The sequence below is a fragment of the Barbus barbus genome, assembly GCF_936440315.1.
Source record: "Barbus barbus genome assembly, chromosome: 45".
Lineage (NCBI taxonomy): Eukaryota > Metazoa > Chordata > Actinopteri > Cypriniformes > Cyprinidae > Barbus > Barbus barbus.
The window spans coordinates 854,880-869,339 of NC_136723.1; the positions used below are offsets into that span (position 1 = coordinate 854,880).

Consider the following 14,460-nt stretch of genomic DNA (forward strand, 5'->3'; position numbering starts at 1 on the left):
GTATTATCACGGTGTACGGTATTATCACCGTGTACGGTATTATCACCGTGTACGGTATCATCACGTGTACGGTATCATCACGTGTACGGTATCATCACGTGTACGGTTTTATCACGGTGTACGGTATTATCACGGTGTACGGTATTATCACCGTGTACGGTATTATCACGTGTACGGTATTATCACGTGTACGGTATTATCACGTGTACGGTATTATCACGGTGTACGGTATTATCACGTGTACGGTATTATCACGTGTACGGTATTATCACAGTGTACGGTATTATCACGTGTACGGTATTATCACGTGTACGGTTTTATCACGTGTACGGTTTTATCACCGTGTACGGTTTTATCACCGTGTACGGTATTATCACGGTGTACGGTATTATCACCGTGTACGGTATTATCACGGTGTACGGTATTATCACGGTGTACGGTATTATCACGGTGTACGGTATTATCACGTGTACGGTATTATCACCGTGTACGGTATTATCACGGTGTACGGTATTATCACGTGTACGGTATTATCACGTGTACGGTATTATCACGGTGTACGGTATTATCACCGTGTACGGTATTATCACCGTGTACGGTATTATCACGGTGTACGGTATTATCACGTGTACGGTATTATCACGTGTACGGTATTATCACGGTGTACGGTATTATCACCGTGTACGGTATTATCACCGTGTACGGTATTATCACGTGTACGGTATTATCACCGTGTACGGTATTATCACCGTGTACGGTATTATCACCGTGTACGGTATTATCACGGTGTACGGTATTATCACGGTGTACGGTATTATCACCGTGTACGGTATTATCACGTGTACGGTATTATCACGTGTACGGTATTATCACGGTGTACGGTATTATCACGGTGTACGGTATTATCACGTGTACGGTATTATCACGGTCGAAATTTAGTTGCAAAACAGTGCTGTCAAAGTATAACAGGTTTAATCACTTTTTTCTTATAGCAAAAATAACTGAACATTTAAATACAATAAAGCAATACACAAAAATGTATAAAGTAACAAACTTCACACAGACTACAGAGCAAAAGAATTATGAAGCCCAATGATTATCACTTTACAATAAGATCCCATTAGTTAACGCATTAATACGCTGGCTACACAAGTTATTAATCTTTGTTAAAAACAACTCTTAGTTCGTGTTAGCTTGGGTTCATTAGCAGGAGCAACTTTTGTGTTATTAAATATTGAAATGAACATGAATTAATGAATGTTTAGAAGAATTTGTCATTGGCAGTTAATGTTAACGAATGAATTACATTAGGGCTTCATTAGTTAACATTAGTTAAAGTGTGGCCGAACAATACAGAATCAAAACCGTTTCAAACAATATCTAGGGATTAAAATGAAAGCAAGTAGCCTATATAAGTCTAAATATTTAAGTATTTGGCTCTGTGATGAACAGCGAATACACAACCCTGAATGGCTTTTCAAACCATTTACACAGGAAACTGAGTAACAGCTGCTTTGTTTCCAGGGTAACCGCTGCATTTCTGCTGTTCAGCGCCATCTGCTGTCAGAGAGCGGCCCAATTCACCCACTTATACTACCGTATGCCCTAAAAGTATGCACTCTTTTTGTGAAGAAAACGTACCTACTTTTGAGCATGTAGCAGAATAGTAGGCAAGCTTTGAGACATACTACGGTGTCTGTAACGGACGCTCTGTTGCTTCGTTACATGCATTCTGTCACGGTTTAATCTGCACTGTCAATCATCTCATCACAGTTAACAAAACCTACATCCTGTTTAATGTAACTTCCTTCTGGAGAGAAATAAAGAGGCATGTTGATCTGCCAGTCACGGGTCTATCATGCCGAGGACTCTTCATATGTTTGCATAATGATGCATTTCAAAGTTAATGACTAAACGTATCATTATAAAAGCTCACAATGTTGCTGCAGATGAAATATAACGTGCATAACATTAAATAACTATGTTTAACCAGGTTAGATGTTGATTATTTATCACTCAAAGCCATTTCTCTGCCTGTCCGTCGGTCTCACATAACTGCCATGAGGTGCTGTGCATTGTGACCAGTTGATGGGAAAAATATTCTTAAAATGCATTCAAAATTATTTGTAATAAATTCTGAATCATTTTTAATAAAATTATTCACGGTATTTTGAAGAGCCCATGATAACAAAATCATGCATATTCATTATCACACTACCAAATACCAGCATGTCTGGGTGGTGATGGCGCAGTGGATAAGACACATGCCTTTGGTGTGAGAGACCCGGGTTCGAATCCACTGTGAGACACCAATGTGTCCCTGAGCAAGACACTTAACCCCTAGTTGCTCCAGAGGCGTGCGACCTCTGACATATATAGCAATTGTAAGTCGCTTTGGATAAAAGCGTCAGCTAAATGAATAAAATGTAAAATGTAAATGTAAGTGTCTAATTCACAGTTTTTCCTCTGTAACCCTTTTTCAAGTCAGCAAATGTATGACATCCAGAAATTTAAAATCTCTACAGATTATACTCCAGTCATAAAGAGAGTGAAAACAAATGAACTCCACCTACACTTCAGAACAAGCCAACACAAAGAAAACCCCCTGAAACACTACACAGAGAGAGATGTTTAGAGACACACACACTGACGGAGGCTGCATTACCTGTAGGTTTTGATGTGGTCAGCTACTCTGCACAGCTGCAGACTGTGTGTCAGGGCCTGATGATACGTCAGAGCTTGAGTGGACGAGCCCCAGTTCACATCTGTAAGACCACAACAATCTCATGAAGCACTGGTGCTGCGCTCGAGAACAGCTGATGTTTCTCTCATTCTCCAGTCCAGTTCACCTGGCTTCTTGTAGCTGACGTAGATGTAGAGGGACAAGACGATGACGTTGGTCAGGAGGGCCGCCCACCAGTTGATGATGAACATGACCACACAACACAGGATGGCCCCGGCCAGAGACGCCCACATGTTGTAGTACTTGAAGCTGGGCCTCCATCCTGACAAACACGGAGCAAACGTTCAGAGCCTCCAGTCAAACAGATCTGCAGCAGTACGGGTGAGGATTAGGCAACACAGGAAAAGGTCAAAAGACCCTAAATTACACCCCACAACGAGAGCCAGGTATTGGAACGGAGCAACTAAACAGTTGGGATAAAATCAACAATAGTTCTTTGTGGTAGGAAAGTGCTAACTGTGCCGCTCTGCCACGTTACGTAACAGTCTGGGACACAAAGGGTGTGTGACGGGACGCACCGCACAGAATCAGAGCGTCCACAGCCTGCTCAAGACATTTCATACCAGACTGTTAACAGTGGCACAGCCTCTCCATGTCCTTACCCACAGATTACACAGCTGAACCGGGTCAGTTTCACAAAAGCATGAAAACAGAATTGATTACATGAAGTTAGCACCAGTTAGCATACATACGAGCAGTTACCACAACTAGGAAGGCTTCTTGAACACAGGACATGTACTAGAGTAATGGGATTTAGTGGAGTCACGGTTACCTTGTAATGCTACAGACACTACATGACGTAAAGGGTACAGAAGCGCTTTAAACGAGCCACATCTGAGAGCGAGAGCTACACGTACCCTTTACGTTCATGCAATCGTGCAGAGACTCGATGTAATAAAGTGTCAGAAGTGAAGATATCTACCTGCTGGTCTTCTAGAGCTTTGGTATTGAGGAACAAACAAACCTCTTTACACAAAGAACAAAGAAACATGTAAAACTTCAAAAACAAGCAATACAGTCAATAACATGATGTCATCCAGAAATGAACAGACTTTCTTTTAAATGAAAAAGGTTTGATTAACAGCCATGGGGACAGTCTCTACAGTAAAACAAGAACGTCTCCTTATATAGGAACTGTTCCTTTGCCAAGTTTGGCAAACACTGTAAAGGCCCCGATATACTCTAACAGTGGTCTCAAACTCAGTTCCTGGAGGGCCACAGCTCTGCAGACTTTAGCTTCAACCAGCTATAAATCCCACCTGCGTGGAGGTTTCTAGTACTCCTGAAGACCTCGATTAGCTGGATCAGGTGTGTTTGATTAGGGTTGGAGCTAAACTGTGCAGAGTTTGAGAAATCAAAGAACAAACTGGTGTGACAATTTCAAACAAAATCAGGTCAAAACAAGGTTCATTCTGTGAGCTTAAAAAAGCTCAAGGTGAACTTGAACACCGTGAACAGACACGAGTAAAAACACTGGAGCTGTAGGTCTAGCTGAACGTGACACTGACGCTGGGTTTACTACGCTGAAGTGCTATATTAATAAACGTGATGTGACTGGAGTGCTAGTGGCACCACATCTACATCACATGGATCAGATGTGTTCTGAACTGCTGCTCTCACTGCGGTCACGTTTGCTGTTTTTGTTGTTAAGGGGCAAGCGCACAGCACATTTACATATTCATCTAGTATATCGCTGAAAAGGCATCTTCAAACAATGAAAAAGAACGTGGCTATGAGTATATCGGGGCCTCAAGATGTCCACCGAGCATGATGGGAAGCCACTGCATTTTACCCAGCTCAACCATTCTAGCCTGCTGCTGAAGTTATGGTCAATTGTTTGACATGGTCACATCAGTCCTAAACTAGCCAGCCTCTACTGAGTATCTGCAATCCAGTTACCCACTTTATCAAGGACTTCATTCATGTGCTGGTTTAATATTTACTGCCACACTAATCAGGTTTTTAGAGACATAACCTTATAATTTAGCAAGAGGGGTTCAAATGTGTGCCAATATAAATGGAAAAACACTTTGCTTCACGTCCTGTGGTGGATGATCAGCATTTCTGAGGGCTAAGCACCTGATTTCACTGACCCTCCAATGAACAAAACTTGAGTTTGAAAGCCCTTTCTTTAACCTGGTCATGGACAGTGGCAGATACCACACTCTCTGCTCTGCACATGACACCAAACTCAGAGTGGACTCATCAGGTGCGTGCGAGGCTGAGGGCTGGCGTGTTACAGACCATCCTGACACTAATGATATTTGAGCGCTCGTCTGTGGAGACGTGACCCAGCTTGTCTACAGACTTCATCGCACAAGTGGAGGAACGTCTTACCGGGGGAATTGGCCAGCGACGCGTGAAACACTGAGAAGTTGATGAGAGCGTACGATGCCAGGAAGAAATTGGAAATGATTGGAGCGATGACGTTCAATTCCGCTGGAGAAATTAAAAACAAGCATGTGTCAGAGCGAAGTGACCTCAACCCATCCCATCGTTTTATTCAACAACAATTTCTACCAATTAAAAATAATTCTATTTGTCGAAATCCTACCAATGAGAATGAAGGCCAATCCAATGCCAAAGGTGAGGAAATATCCTCGCAGGGGCTCGTTGTTCTTGCCGTAGCCCTTCCCGAAAATGGCAATTCCAGGGTAGATATTGTCTTTGCATAAGGCCTGAGGAAATGGAAGAATCCATCAAACCAGCAAGACCTGTTCTGACATCACTGAGCGAAACCACACATGTTAAAACACACAGCGGTCTCTGACATGCAGCGGATGAGATGCCCACCTGGAAGACTTTGGGTGCGCTGACGAGAGAGGCCAGGGCGGAGGAGAGGGTCGCCGAGAAGATGCCCGCTGTGATGAGGGGACCGAAGCCAGACACCACACTCATGACCTGCAGAACAAGACCTTCAGTCACATCCTTCACACACAACCACAGCCTTCCTCTTCCAATCTTCAGGCGTCCAGTCTTTAATGCTGTTAGCATTATTATTCATTTTACTGCCATTTCAGCATCTAAGGCTATTTTCATGGCAAAAACTAACAACAATCACATCAAATAAAAATCAAGCAAACACAAAAATACAGCAGTTAAAATTATACAAGACTTTTTAATAAAAATAAAAAAAATATTTTCTGGTAAAATCTTACTAAATAACAGGGTTTCTGCGGGATTTTAAGGATCAAATTTAAGACTTTAAGACCTGCACTAATAAAATTAATACCATATGAGCGGGGTAATGCAATATCTATAGTAACATTTTAAACCGTAAAATAACTGTAAAAAGCTAGTTTTACAGTTCAGATACAGGTTTTCACAAAAACAAAAAGTGAAGAAAAAAGACACTTCACATTTCAGCCTTTAAACCATTAAGAAAATCTAAACAGTCAAATGTATTTATTATTATATTAATTTGAAGAATTAACAATTATATTAAATACATTTTACTGTTTAGATTTTTATAATGCATTATGTTTTTATATCCACCAGTTCACATTTACAGCTCTGCGTCTTTGCAGGGTAAAAACATAGGTCGTTTTCACATTGGTCTGAACAAAAACAACAGGCTTGTTCAAAATTAAGCCATATGGCAATTCTGGTCTTTCCGTCCCCAAATCTAAGACTTCTTGAAATCATAATTACGACTTTCTTGTACAATTTAAGAATTTTTATGGCCTTAAATTTGATACAACTAAATTTAAGACTATTTAAGGACCCGCAGGAACCCTTAATAAGTCCCTGAGTGAGAAAACTTCATAAAAAAAAAAAGTTTTAAACTTCCATTAAAACCATTACATTCCAATAAAATGTTTCATTTGGCCAGAGTCTCTGCTGTGAGCCAAATGGAAGAGTTTTTGCGTTATGCCTTAAAGTGATGCTCAGGAAGCTCACTAGGTTTTGGACGAAAGTGATAATGTAGAAAAGGCCACGTCTGCTGTTGATGTACCTGGAAATCATTGTGAAGGCCGAACTTGCAGGCAGACTTTCCTCCCTCAACTGCAGGTTTGCAGAAAGTGAAGTCATAGCCTAACTTACAAGCCGCGTCAGTGCAGTTTAAGCCACTGAGAGTCACATTACTCTCCATTCCTCTAGCATCCCGCACGATGCAAGCACCTTTCAACAAATCAATCAATACATAATACAAATCAATCAATAATGCAGTAGTAATCAAAATGATATGTAATTCTGAGGGAGTTTACCTGCGGAAACGGCCACACCCATGTACACGAGGCCTGTGATGAGGATAGCCAACAGCGTTCCTTTTGGGATGGCCATTTGAGGATCCTTAGAGAAATGAAACAATTACAGAAAATCTTTGCAGAGACTGTGACGAAGAATAAATAAATGTGTTGAGGAAAGGATTGCTGACACTCACTGCTAGATCTCCTGAGATGTTGGCTCCAGCCAAAATGCCCGTGGCAGCCGGAAAGAAGATGGAAAACACCGAGAAAAACGTCTGCCCTCGAAAGTCTGGGCCAAAGTTATCTGCCAAGATGCCCGCTAAAAAAAACAAGATGTCCGATAATAATGTAGTTAGATAAAGAAAGCACAACAGGACCGAATAAAGAGAAAACTACCAAACATTTAAACTCAGAACTCAAGTCACATAAAAACATTCCCAGTGGCCTTGGACAATCCTGAACTATTGTTCTTAATGGCTTTTCCCTTAAAGACTCAAGTTTTCATTTGGATATCAAGAGGAGATTAAGTGATATAGTTAAATTAAATGTTTTTAACATTATACCAAGAAAAACTATAGCAAATCTCAGAAGACTAGGCTTCATAGTTTCCATCTTTTTAATTTTTTAAAAGGTTTCATTCTCTTGCCAGTGAGTAAACACAAACCATGTTTAATCAAATACAGTAGAGTTTGATTAGACGCACACCCTTTTACATTAAAAAAAAAAAAAGTTCATAGTAGTTTATCAAGTACATACAGCTTTGTTTTCTTTCTGATGCCCACCGTTTGATAAGTGCTGGTCTAGATGAGCTCATTCTTACCATCATAGCCGAAGAAGCCAAATTTCTCCTTGGACTCAACAGGGATGAAGGTCCCAATGAAGTAGTTAAAGATAGCAGTGACCAAAATGAACAAGAGGAATATTTGAGCCTGTGAAACAAAATCATTTTGGCAAATGGTGAATTCATAAGGTCAGCACTGGCTGATGATCAAAGAAAACTGAAAATGCACTAAATTTCCTGCCTTGGCCTCCCACTCCATTCCAGCCACTGAGATGCCGAGCAGCAGGATGACTGTAATGGTTCCAATGATCCTGACATCATTAATCGGATCGAGCATGAGCACATCGGAATTCTAAAATGGACACAAACTCAAATGATTATTCGGTCTACACACCATCATTTTGAAGCAAACAATGTATGAGAACAGATTTGCGCCTCTTACAATGAGCAGCTCAACTACAGTTTCTGCAAAGCCCACGACGTACATGGCCACGGCCACAGCATTGGCAAAGGCAAAAATCAGACCAATGGAGCCGCCGAACTCTGGGCCCAAACTTCGAGATATTAAGTAATACGCCCCACCTGAAGAAAAGATATTAAACAGATCACCTTTCTGAAAAGACCATTCGAGGCTGATTTATCGGTTATCCTGTTGCATCATTAAGAGACCCTTTAAAATATTCTGAAAATCATACCATCATGATTTCATGAACAGGAGCAAACAAACACTTGCACAAATTCAATTCATTGCTAGGACCCACATGTCTTTTGAAAGGGAAATGTGGCCATACATGCATTAATTACTCACACATTCAGTTATGTCATTTTGGTATTTTATCCGAGAGTGTTCATCATTTGGCAACTTTGGCCTCATTCTGCAGACGCAAGATTCTAACAAAAGCTGCACAGTCTTCCACTTTGTTCTTCACGTTAACTGCATTTTGAGAGCTTTCTGAATAAACGGTTGAATCATTCAGGCTAATTTGACTATTGGCAAGCGGGAGTAAAAAGTAGAGCAGTGCGTGTTGTGGATATAGCAGTGGTAGACCAATCCATCGTGTGTTTTAATGATATGTCCCAGTGATATAGTGAAAAGAGGAAGGGGCCCAGCACCGAACCCTGAGGTACGCCTGTGGATAAGATCATAATGGGTCAAATTACCAATAACAAAGAAGTACTCTCAGCTACGCTGAAACATCCTCCCATATTCAAGCCTAGTCTACAGATTTTCCTAATAATCAGGGGTGAGAAATGTGCACAGACCGAATATAGATCGACTTGAGTGAGTGTTTAATGCTATATCTTATTTATAAAAGGGTTTGTGTATTAATAAATGACTGGAATACCAGAGAAGATTAGGCCTAATCTGATTAACGGCTACACACCTCAGTGACGGGAAGCATTAGCACAAACACGCATCAAAAATCCTGCACGCAATGCTGAAAAACGAAATATGTAAAGTAGTGAATGTACTGTTCTGATGAGTGTGAGAAAGCAGTTCTCTAAACTAAAAAGAGGTGCAGTGACAGCTATATATCATTGAGGACCTCAAACAAACCCAATCCTACTCACACACACCCTCCCCTGACTGGGTCAATAACTAACGCCTGAGGTGCTCATGGAAGAATATTGATTTGCTTCCACACTGAAACAAAAACGTTATCTAGTGCCATCATCCTGCTCTCAGATGAAGGTCTGTAGAGAGGGACAGCTATCCATTTCTGACTTCCAGACTGCCAACGAACAAAAACACTGCGATCTTAAAACACTCTATTGAATTTCCCCACAGGCTGTGAGAACTGGAAGCATTACGCTGAGTACCTTACTGCCCCTTCATCCGCCATTAGTGTAGTGCTAGAACAGTTGGATGCGTCTCACTGATGCACTCAGATAGGAGTTCAAAAACACTATGCCACCAAAAATGAGAAAAACTCATGTGAAGAACTCAGGAACTCTACACTATAGGGTTCATAAAACGAGAGTCTGTATGTAAACTTAAAGTTAACCAAAAGCAAGTAATGACTAACAAAAATTGATGCTACCAAAATCTCTTTTGGCAATCTGTCTATTTTCTCTTCTCTCCTCATCATGGGTGCATTTCTGGCCTGTCCTCAGCTGTGTTCACACCCTCTACAACCTGCTGTTGTACTAAATATCCACATTTGATTGAGGAAATAAAGGCTACTAAAATGATGGAAAGAAGACTTTAACTTGTCCTTTCAGTATTCGCTTGTCATTTTGTTAATAAGAGCTCTTATTAAATATACTACTCTGGTCTATAAAGAACAAAATGACAAGGCAACACTCAAAGGACAAGTTCTATCATTTTTATGCATTTTACATCTGCCCGTAGATGAGCTTAATGTAAACCCTGTTAGGTTCACTTGTGTACAGTAAACAATTGGATGTTTGTGGAATATCAGCATTTATCCACATTGTTTCATTTGTGTGTAACAGTTCTACAACAGGCACCCTTTGAATGGTCTTTGCACAGTTTAAATAATGCACACGGTGCTAATGCACTTTTTTTAATTACCTCCTCGTACAAAGCCATTGGTGGCGATCGCAGAGGTCGAGCAGCCCGTGATGGTAGTCACAACAGTTGCCATAATGACAATGATGCAGGAATACGCTGTGGAAATAAAAAGGTGAAACGACAGTGAACGTCTCCACGACTCATGGTTATCAGGTTCAGCACTAAACTCTAGTCGTTTGCAGCTGGCTTCACACTGTATGCAGTACATTTCCAGTGTTGGAGCTGCTAAATGACAGCTAATGAATAAACAGCTGACCGCTCACAGCGCCTCACAGCCACATTCAGCATGAGCATGAGAAATGACTGCAGCTCGATGGAAACAAGAGTTTGCTTGTGAATTGAAGTGCTAATTCACACGGCCGACCAAAGTCAAACCTACCAATTCCAGCCTGGCCCACGATCCATGTCATTCGAATGAAGAGCATCACACCCCATATGTTTAACATGCAGCGCACCTGCACAGAGGAAGGATGCAGTTTAGACTCATGCTGACAAAAACATCAAGGACCAAAGCCGTTTCTCAAACCTCATGACAATGAACGCTGGACAGGAACCCATCAGTGTTTGAAGGAAGGCTGCGGGCTGAGGCTAATCGACGGCATGTGTGGCGTCACGTCCGTTACAACAAAATGTTTTTTTTACTGAAGGTTGAGCAGAAGTTTTCTTCTGAGGTAACGGACATTACACCACAAAGCCTGTCGATGGAGAACCCGGATCAGTCCTTCAAGCTCATTTGAACACAAACCGGTTTCAAAGATTGATTTGAGTTCCTGCCATTGTTTGAAAGACACTTTGGATGAAAATGAATTTTCACTTGTCGACACTATGAGAAGCTGTTTGGTGTCAAAAGACTGCGAAGGTGAAAATGAGGACAATTTTAAGGACAAGGAAGACCTGTCAAAATATTGACCAAGAGACAAGAAGCAGAGCCGATCTGTGAACCATAAAGCTTTTACTGGATTCACATGTGTCAGCGGGGAAGCCGGTCTGTACTGAGCAAAGCCACGGCTTGTTGAGAGTATTAGCATATTAAACATTACAAGAGCACGAGTTTAACATACAGCCTCTAATAGGAGTCTCGACAGGCAGCAGATATAGCAAACTAATAAAAAAACAATCACCCACAGCAGAAAAATCTCACTCATCGCCCACGTTATATTCATTCCCATCTTGGATTTTGTGTGGGTGCCACAACTCTGAGACAAATGACTTTAACCGCTGCCGAGTTCTGCTGAAGCATGTTTGATCTGAGGTGGACTCCTCTTACCAGCACTCCTTTGATCCAGCCGAACTTCACCACTCCTTTAGACTCGGAGGCTTCTTTAGCCGCGGCCTCCTCTGCAGGAGTCAGCTCCTCACCGTTAGCAAAGCCATCCTCGAACGGCTCCTGCAATCGCAGACAAACACATGCATGAATACGTCTGACTGAGTGTGGAGTAACATACAATGAGGAATCACTCAAGGCCAAAATTAAAACGTTTGAAAGTAGAGTAACATTTTAGCATTGTTATCTTCAAGTAAAAGTTTCTCATGTCATAGTTCATTTCTATTATGCTGTAGTCTGATATAACTAGGGACGTCCTGAGCTGATCAAGGATCAGGGCCGATCAAGCATTATTTTAACTGATCGTATCGGCTCTCCTGAGCCCGATCCCATCAGCTGTCATGCAGTTGTGCAAATTTTCCTTCCAGTAGATTTGCCAACCGCCATTAAAGGGGTCATATGATGCGATTTCAAGTTGTCCTTCCTCTTTGGAGTGTTACAAGCTGTTTGTGCATAGATAAGATCCCTGAAGTTGCAAAGACTAAAGTCTCAAACCCAAAGAGATTCTTTATAAAAGTTAAGACTCGTCCACGCCCTCCTAAAACGGCTCGTTCAAACACGCCCCACATGTCGACGTCACGGTGTGGGAAGATTTTCAAAACACCGCCCAAATGAATACGCAATGAAAGGCGGCGGAACTCTTATTCTCACTGTAGTGTTGTTGCTGCCGCCGGCACCATGTCCTGGAGACGCTGTGTTTCGCTGTGAAAGCAAAACTACTTTGCTTAGGCTTCCAAAAGAGGACACAACTAGAAATCAGTGGTTAAGCTGTATTTACAACACTGTTCCAGAACAGTTCAACCCAAACAGAGTGTGTGCAGCGCATTTTACGGAGGACTATTTCCTGAAACTGGAAGAGTAGCCTACAATGCTGGCTTGCACAAAGACTTTCTATAAAGTGGGGCAATTCCAGCTTTGCAAGGACATTCTGGTGCTTCTGACTCACGGCCTGTAAGTAAGTTTTCTTATTTATCACTGACGATTCAATCGTGAGTTTTGAGCAGTGTGGAGTAGTGCTTGTTTGTCGTTTCTCCGATCACAAATGCAGACATAGTAATGTTTACGCGGTGTGATATGCAAAACAGTATAGTCATTATAATCAGTAATTATGTCCTCACTGGATGCAACAAACGCCTCGTTTATAATGGGTTTTATTGTTTTTGTCTCGTCGCGCCGGGACACGGCATGACAATATGGTGAGGGGCGTAACATTTCTGTCTCACGCTTGAGGTATTCGGCCAATCACAACACACTGGATAGCTGGCCAATCAGAGCACGCCTCGCTTCTCAGAACAATGAGCTTTGACAAAAATCGGTGCGTTTCAGAAAGCATAGAGGAGCAACAATAATGTACAGTATGTGGAAAATGTGTTTTTTGAACTTTAAACCACATAAACGCATTGCATTACATCAAATACACAAAATATTGTTCTTTTTAACAACGTCATATGACCCCTTTAAAAGAAAAAGACGCTCAAATGTGCGTGTTCAGCCACCATTAAAACCAAAAGTAGTAGTATGTGTGCGTAACTAGTGAGGGCTGTTTTATCATGTCACACACGTTTGAGCTTCTGTGTTCAGTGTATTTGATGTGCACTTTTGTAACAATCACATCAGACACAGATGTTGTTGCCATAATGCATTGCTATGGGTTGCGTCTTGCTTTGGATTTGATTGACAGACTGGCATTGTGACAGCACAAGCTTCATGCTTTCTAACCCTATTTCCACTTTATGTAGCAATTATTCTGCTTATAGTACATATAAAATACAAGAAGTTTACATCAGTAGACCCATGTTCCACCAATGTCTTTATACAGTTTGTGCACATAAATACAGAGAGTGTATCTTGTATACACACACACACACACACACACACACACACACACACACACGTTACTTTTACTCACTGCACAAACATTGGATTGATTTTAATAGTTTTAATGTACTTGAATTGTGCATCAAACACTGAAACATACAAGTATCAGGACTCTATATTGGCAGATACTCAATATTCAGTGACTCAGATCGGATTGAGGGCACAAAACACCCAATTGGGCTATTCCTAATAGAACCATACATGATGTACAAGTGGCTAATGCAAATGAGCTGTAAACATGAGAACAGTCCTGAGCTGGAGACAGCAGCACAGTTGCTGTCCTTGCATCTGTGAAAGGTCAAACACAGGAAGTGTCCCTCCTCCACAGAAACAAAGGCAGCCGGCCATTACAGCTCCTGGGAAATAAACGACCGGCCTGGCAACCACACAGAGACTTCACAATGACAATGTGAGGAGTTTACAACATCCTGTCCAGCACACAAAAAGCTCTGGTTTGGACTATGTGGAAAAAGCCAGCAGCGGCTCGATGCGAGCGCAGCAGCAGGGGGCCGTATTGATGTCTGTTAGAGGCCTTCAATGGCAGCGCTGCACGCAGAGGACAAAAGTACAGGAGAAATCTGTCATAAAGATCCCGACAGAAGGATCCCCCTTCACTCCACACCAGCGCATTTCTTCAGGATATTCATTCCGCTGAAGGGCACGTGAAGCTCGTGTCCTCATCCCTGTCCTTGACCTAATGAGTGAGTGTTGATGGGTTCATCGGTGACATGGAGTGCTGTGTATTGACGGCCGGTAGCTGCAGTACTGTATTACACGCCTAATGACTTGGCAGCACTTTACTAATATTTTCCCCTTCATAAAAGGCACAACCTTTAACCCGTGATGAATACCCTGCTGAAGGTGGGCATTTAATAACGAAAGGATTCTTAACCACACATTGTAATTAATGGTTATTAAAGCCTAATCAAACAAACTATTCTATGACTAATAATGACAGCAAATAAAGTGACCTAATTCACAGCAGAATCTAACAAGATAAGTCCAGAT

The 14,460-nt window shown here is 41.6% G+C and overlaps 1 protein-coding gene across 2 annotated transcripts in view; it reads right to left on the reverse strand.

Moving 5' to 3' along the window:
• Positions 1-14,460, reverse strand: part of LOC306864204 (solute carrier family 12 member 2-like) — a 59,829-nt gene that overhangs the window by 21,929 nt on the left and 23,440 nt on the right. For both annotated transcript variants that reach the window (XM_079408028.1, XM_079408029.1), the window contains exons 2-15: positions 11,518-11,637; positions 10,630-10,705; positions 10,251-10,346; positions 8,157-8,296; positions 7,956-8,066; positions 7,754-7,862; positions 7,128-7,252; positions 6,952-7,036; positions 6,699-6,865; positions 5,537-5,644; positions 5,298-5,421; positions 5,081-5,182; positions 2,850-3,005; positions 2,666-2,765 (exon numbers count right to left, since the gene is read on the reverse strand). In XM_079408028.1, coding sequence (XP_079264154.1) covers positions 2,666-2,765; positions 2,850-3,005; positions 5,081-5,182; positions 5,298-5,421; positions 5,537-5,644; positions 6,699-6,865; positions 6,952-7,036; positions 7,128-7,252; positions 7,754-7,862; positions 7,956-8,066; positions 8,157-8,296; positions 10,251-10,346; positions 10,630-10,705; positions 11,518-11,637 — 1,619 coding nt within the window. The remainder of the gene's footprint in view (positions 1-2,665; positions 2,766-2,849; positions 3,006-5,080; positions 5,183-5,297; positions 5,422-5,536; positions 5,645-6,698; positions 6,866-6,951; positions 7,037-7,127; positions 7,253-7,753; positions 7,863-7,955; positions 8,067-8,156; positions 8,297-10,250; positions 10,347-10,629; positions 10,706-11,517; positions 11,638-14,460) is intronic.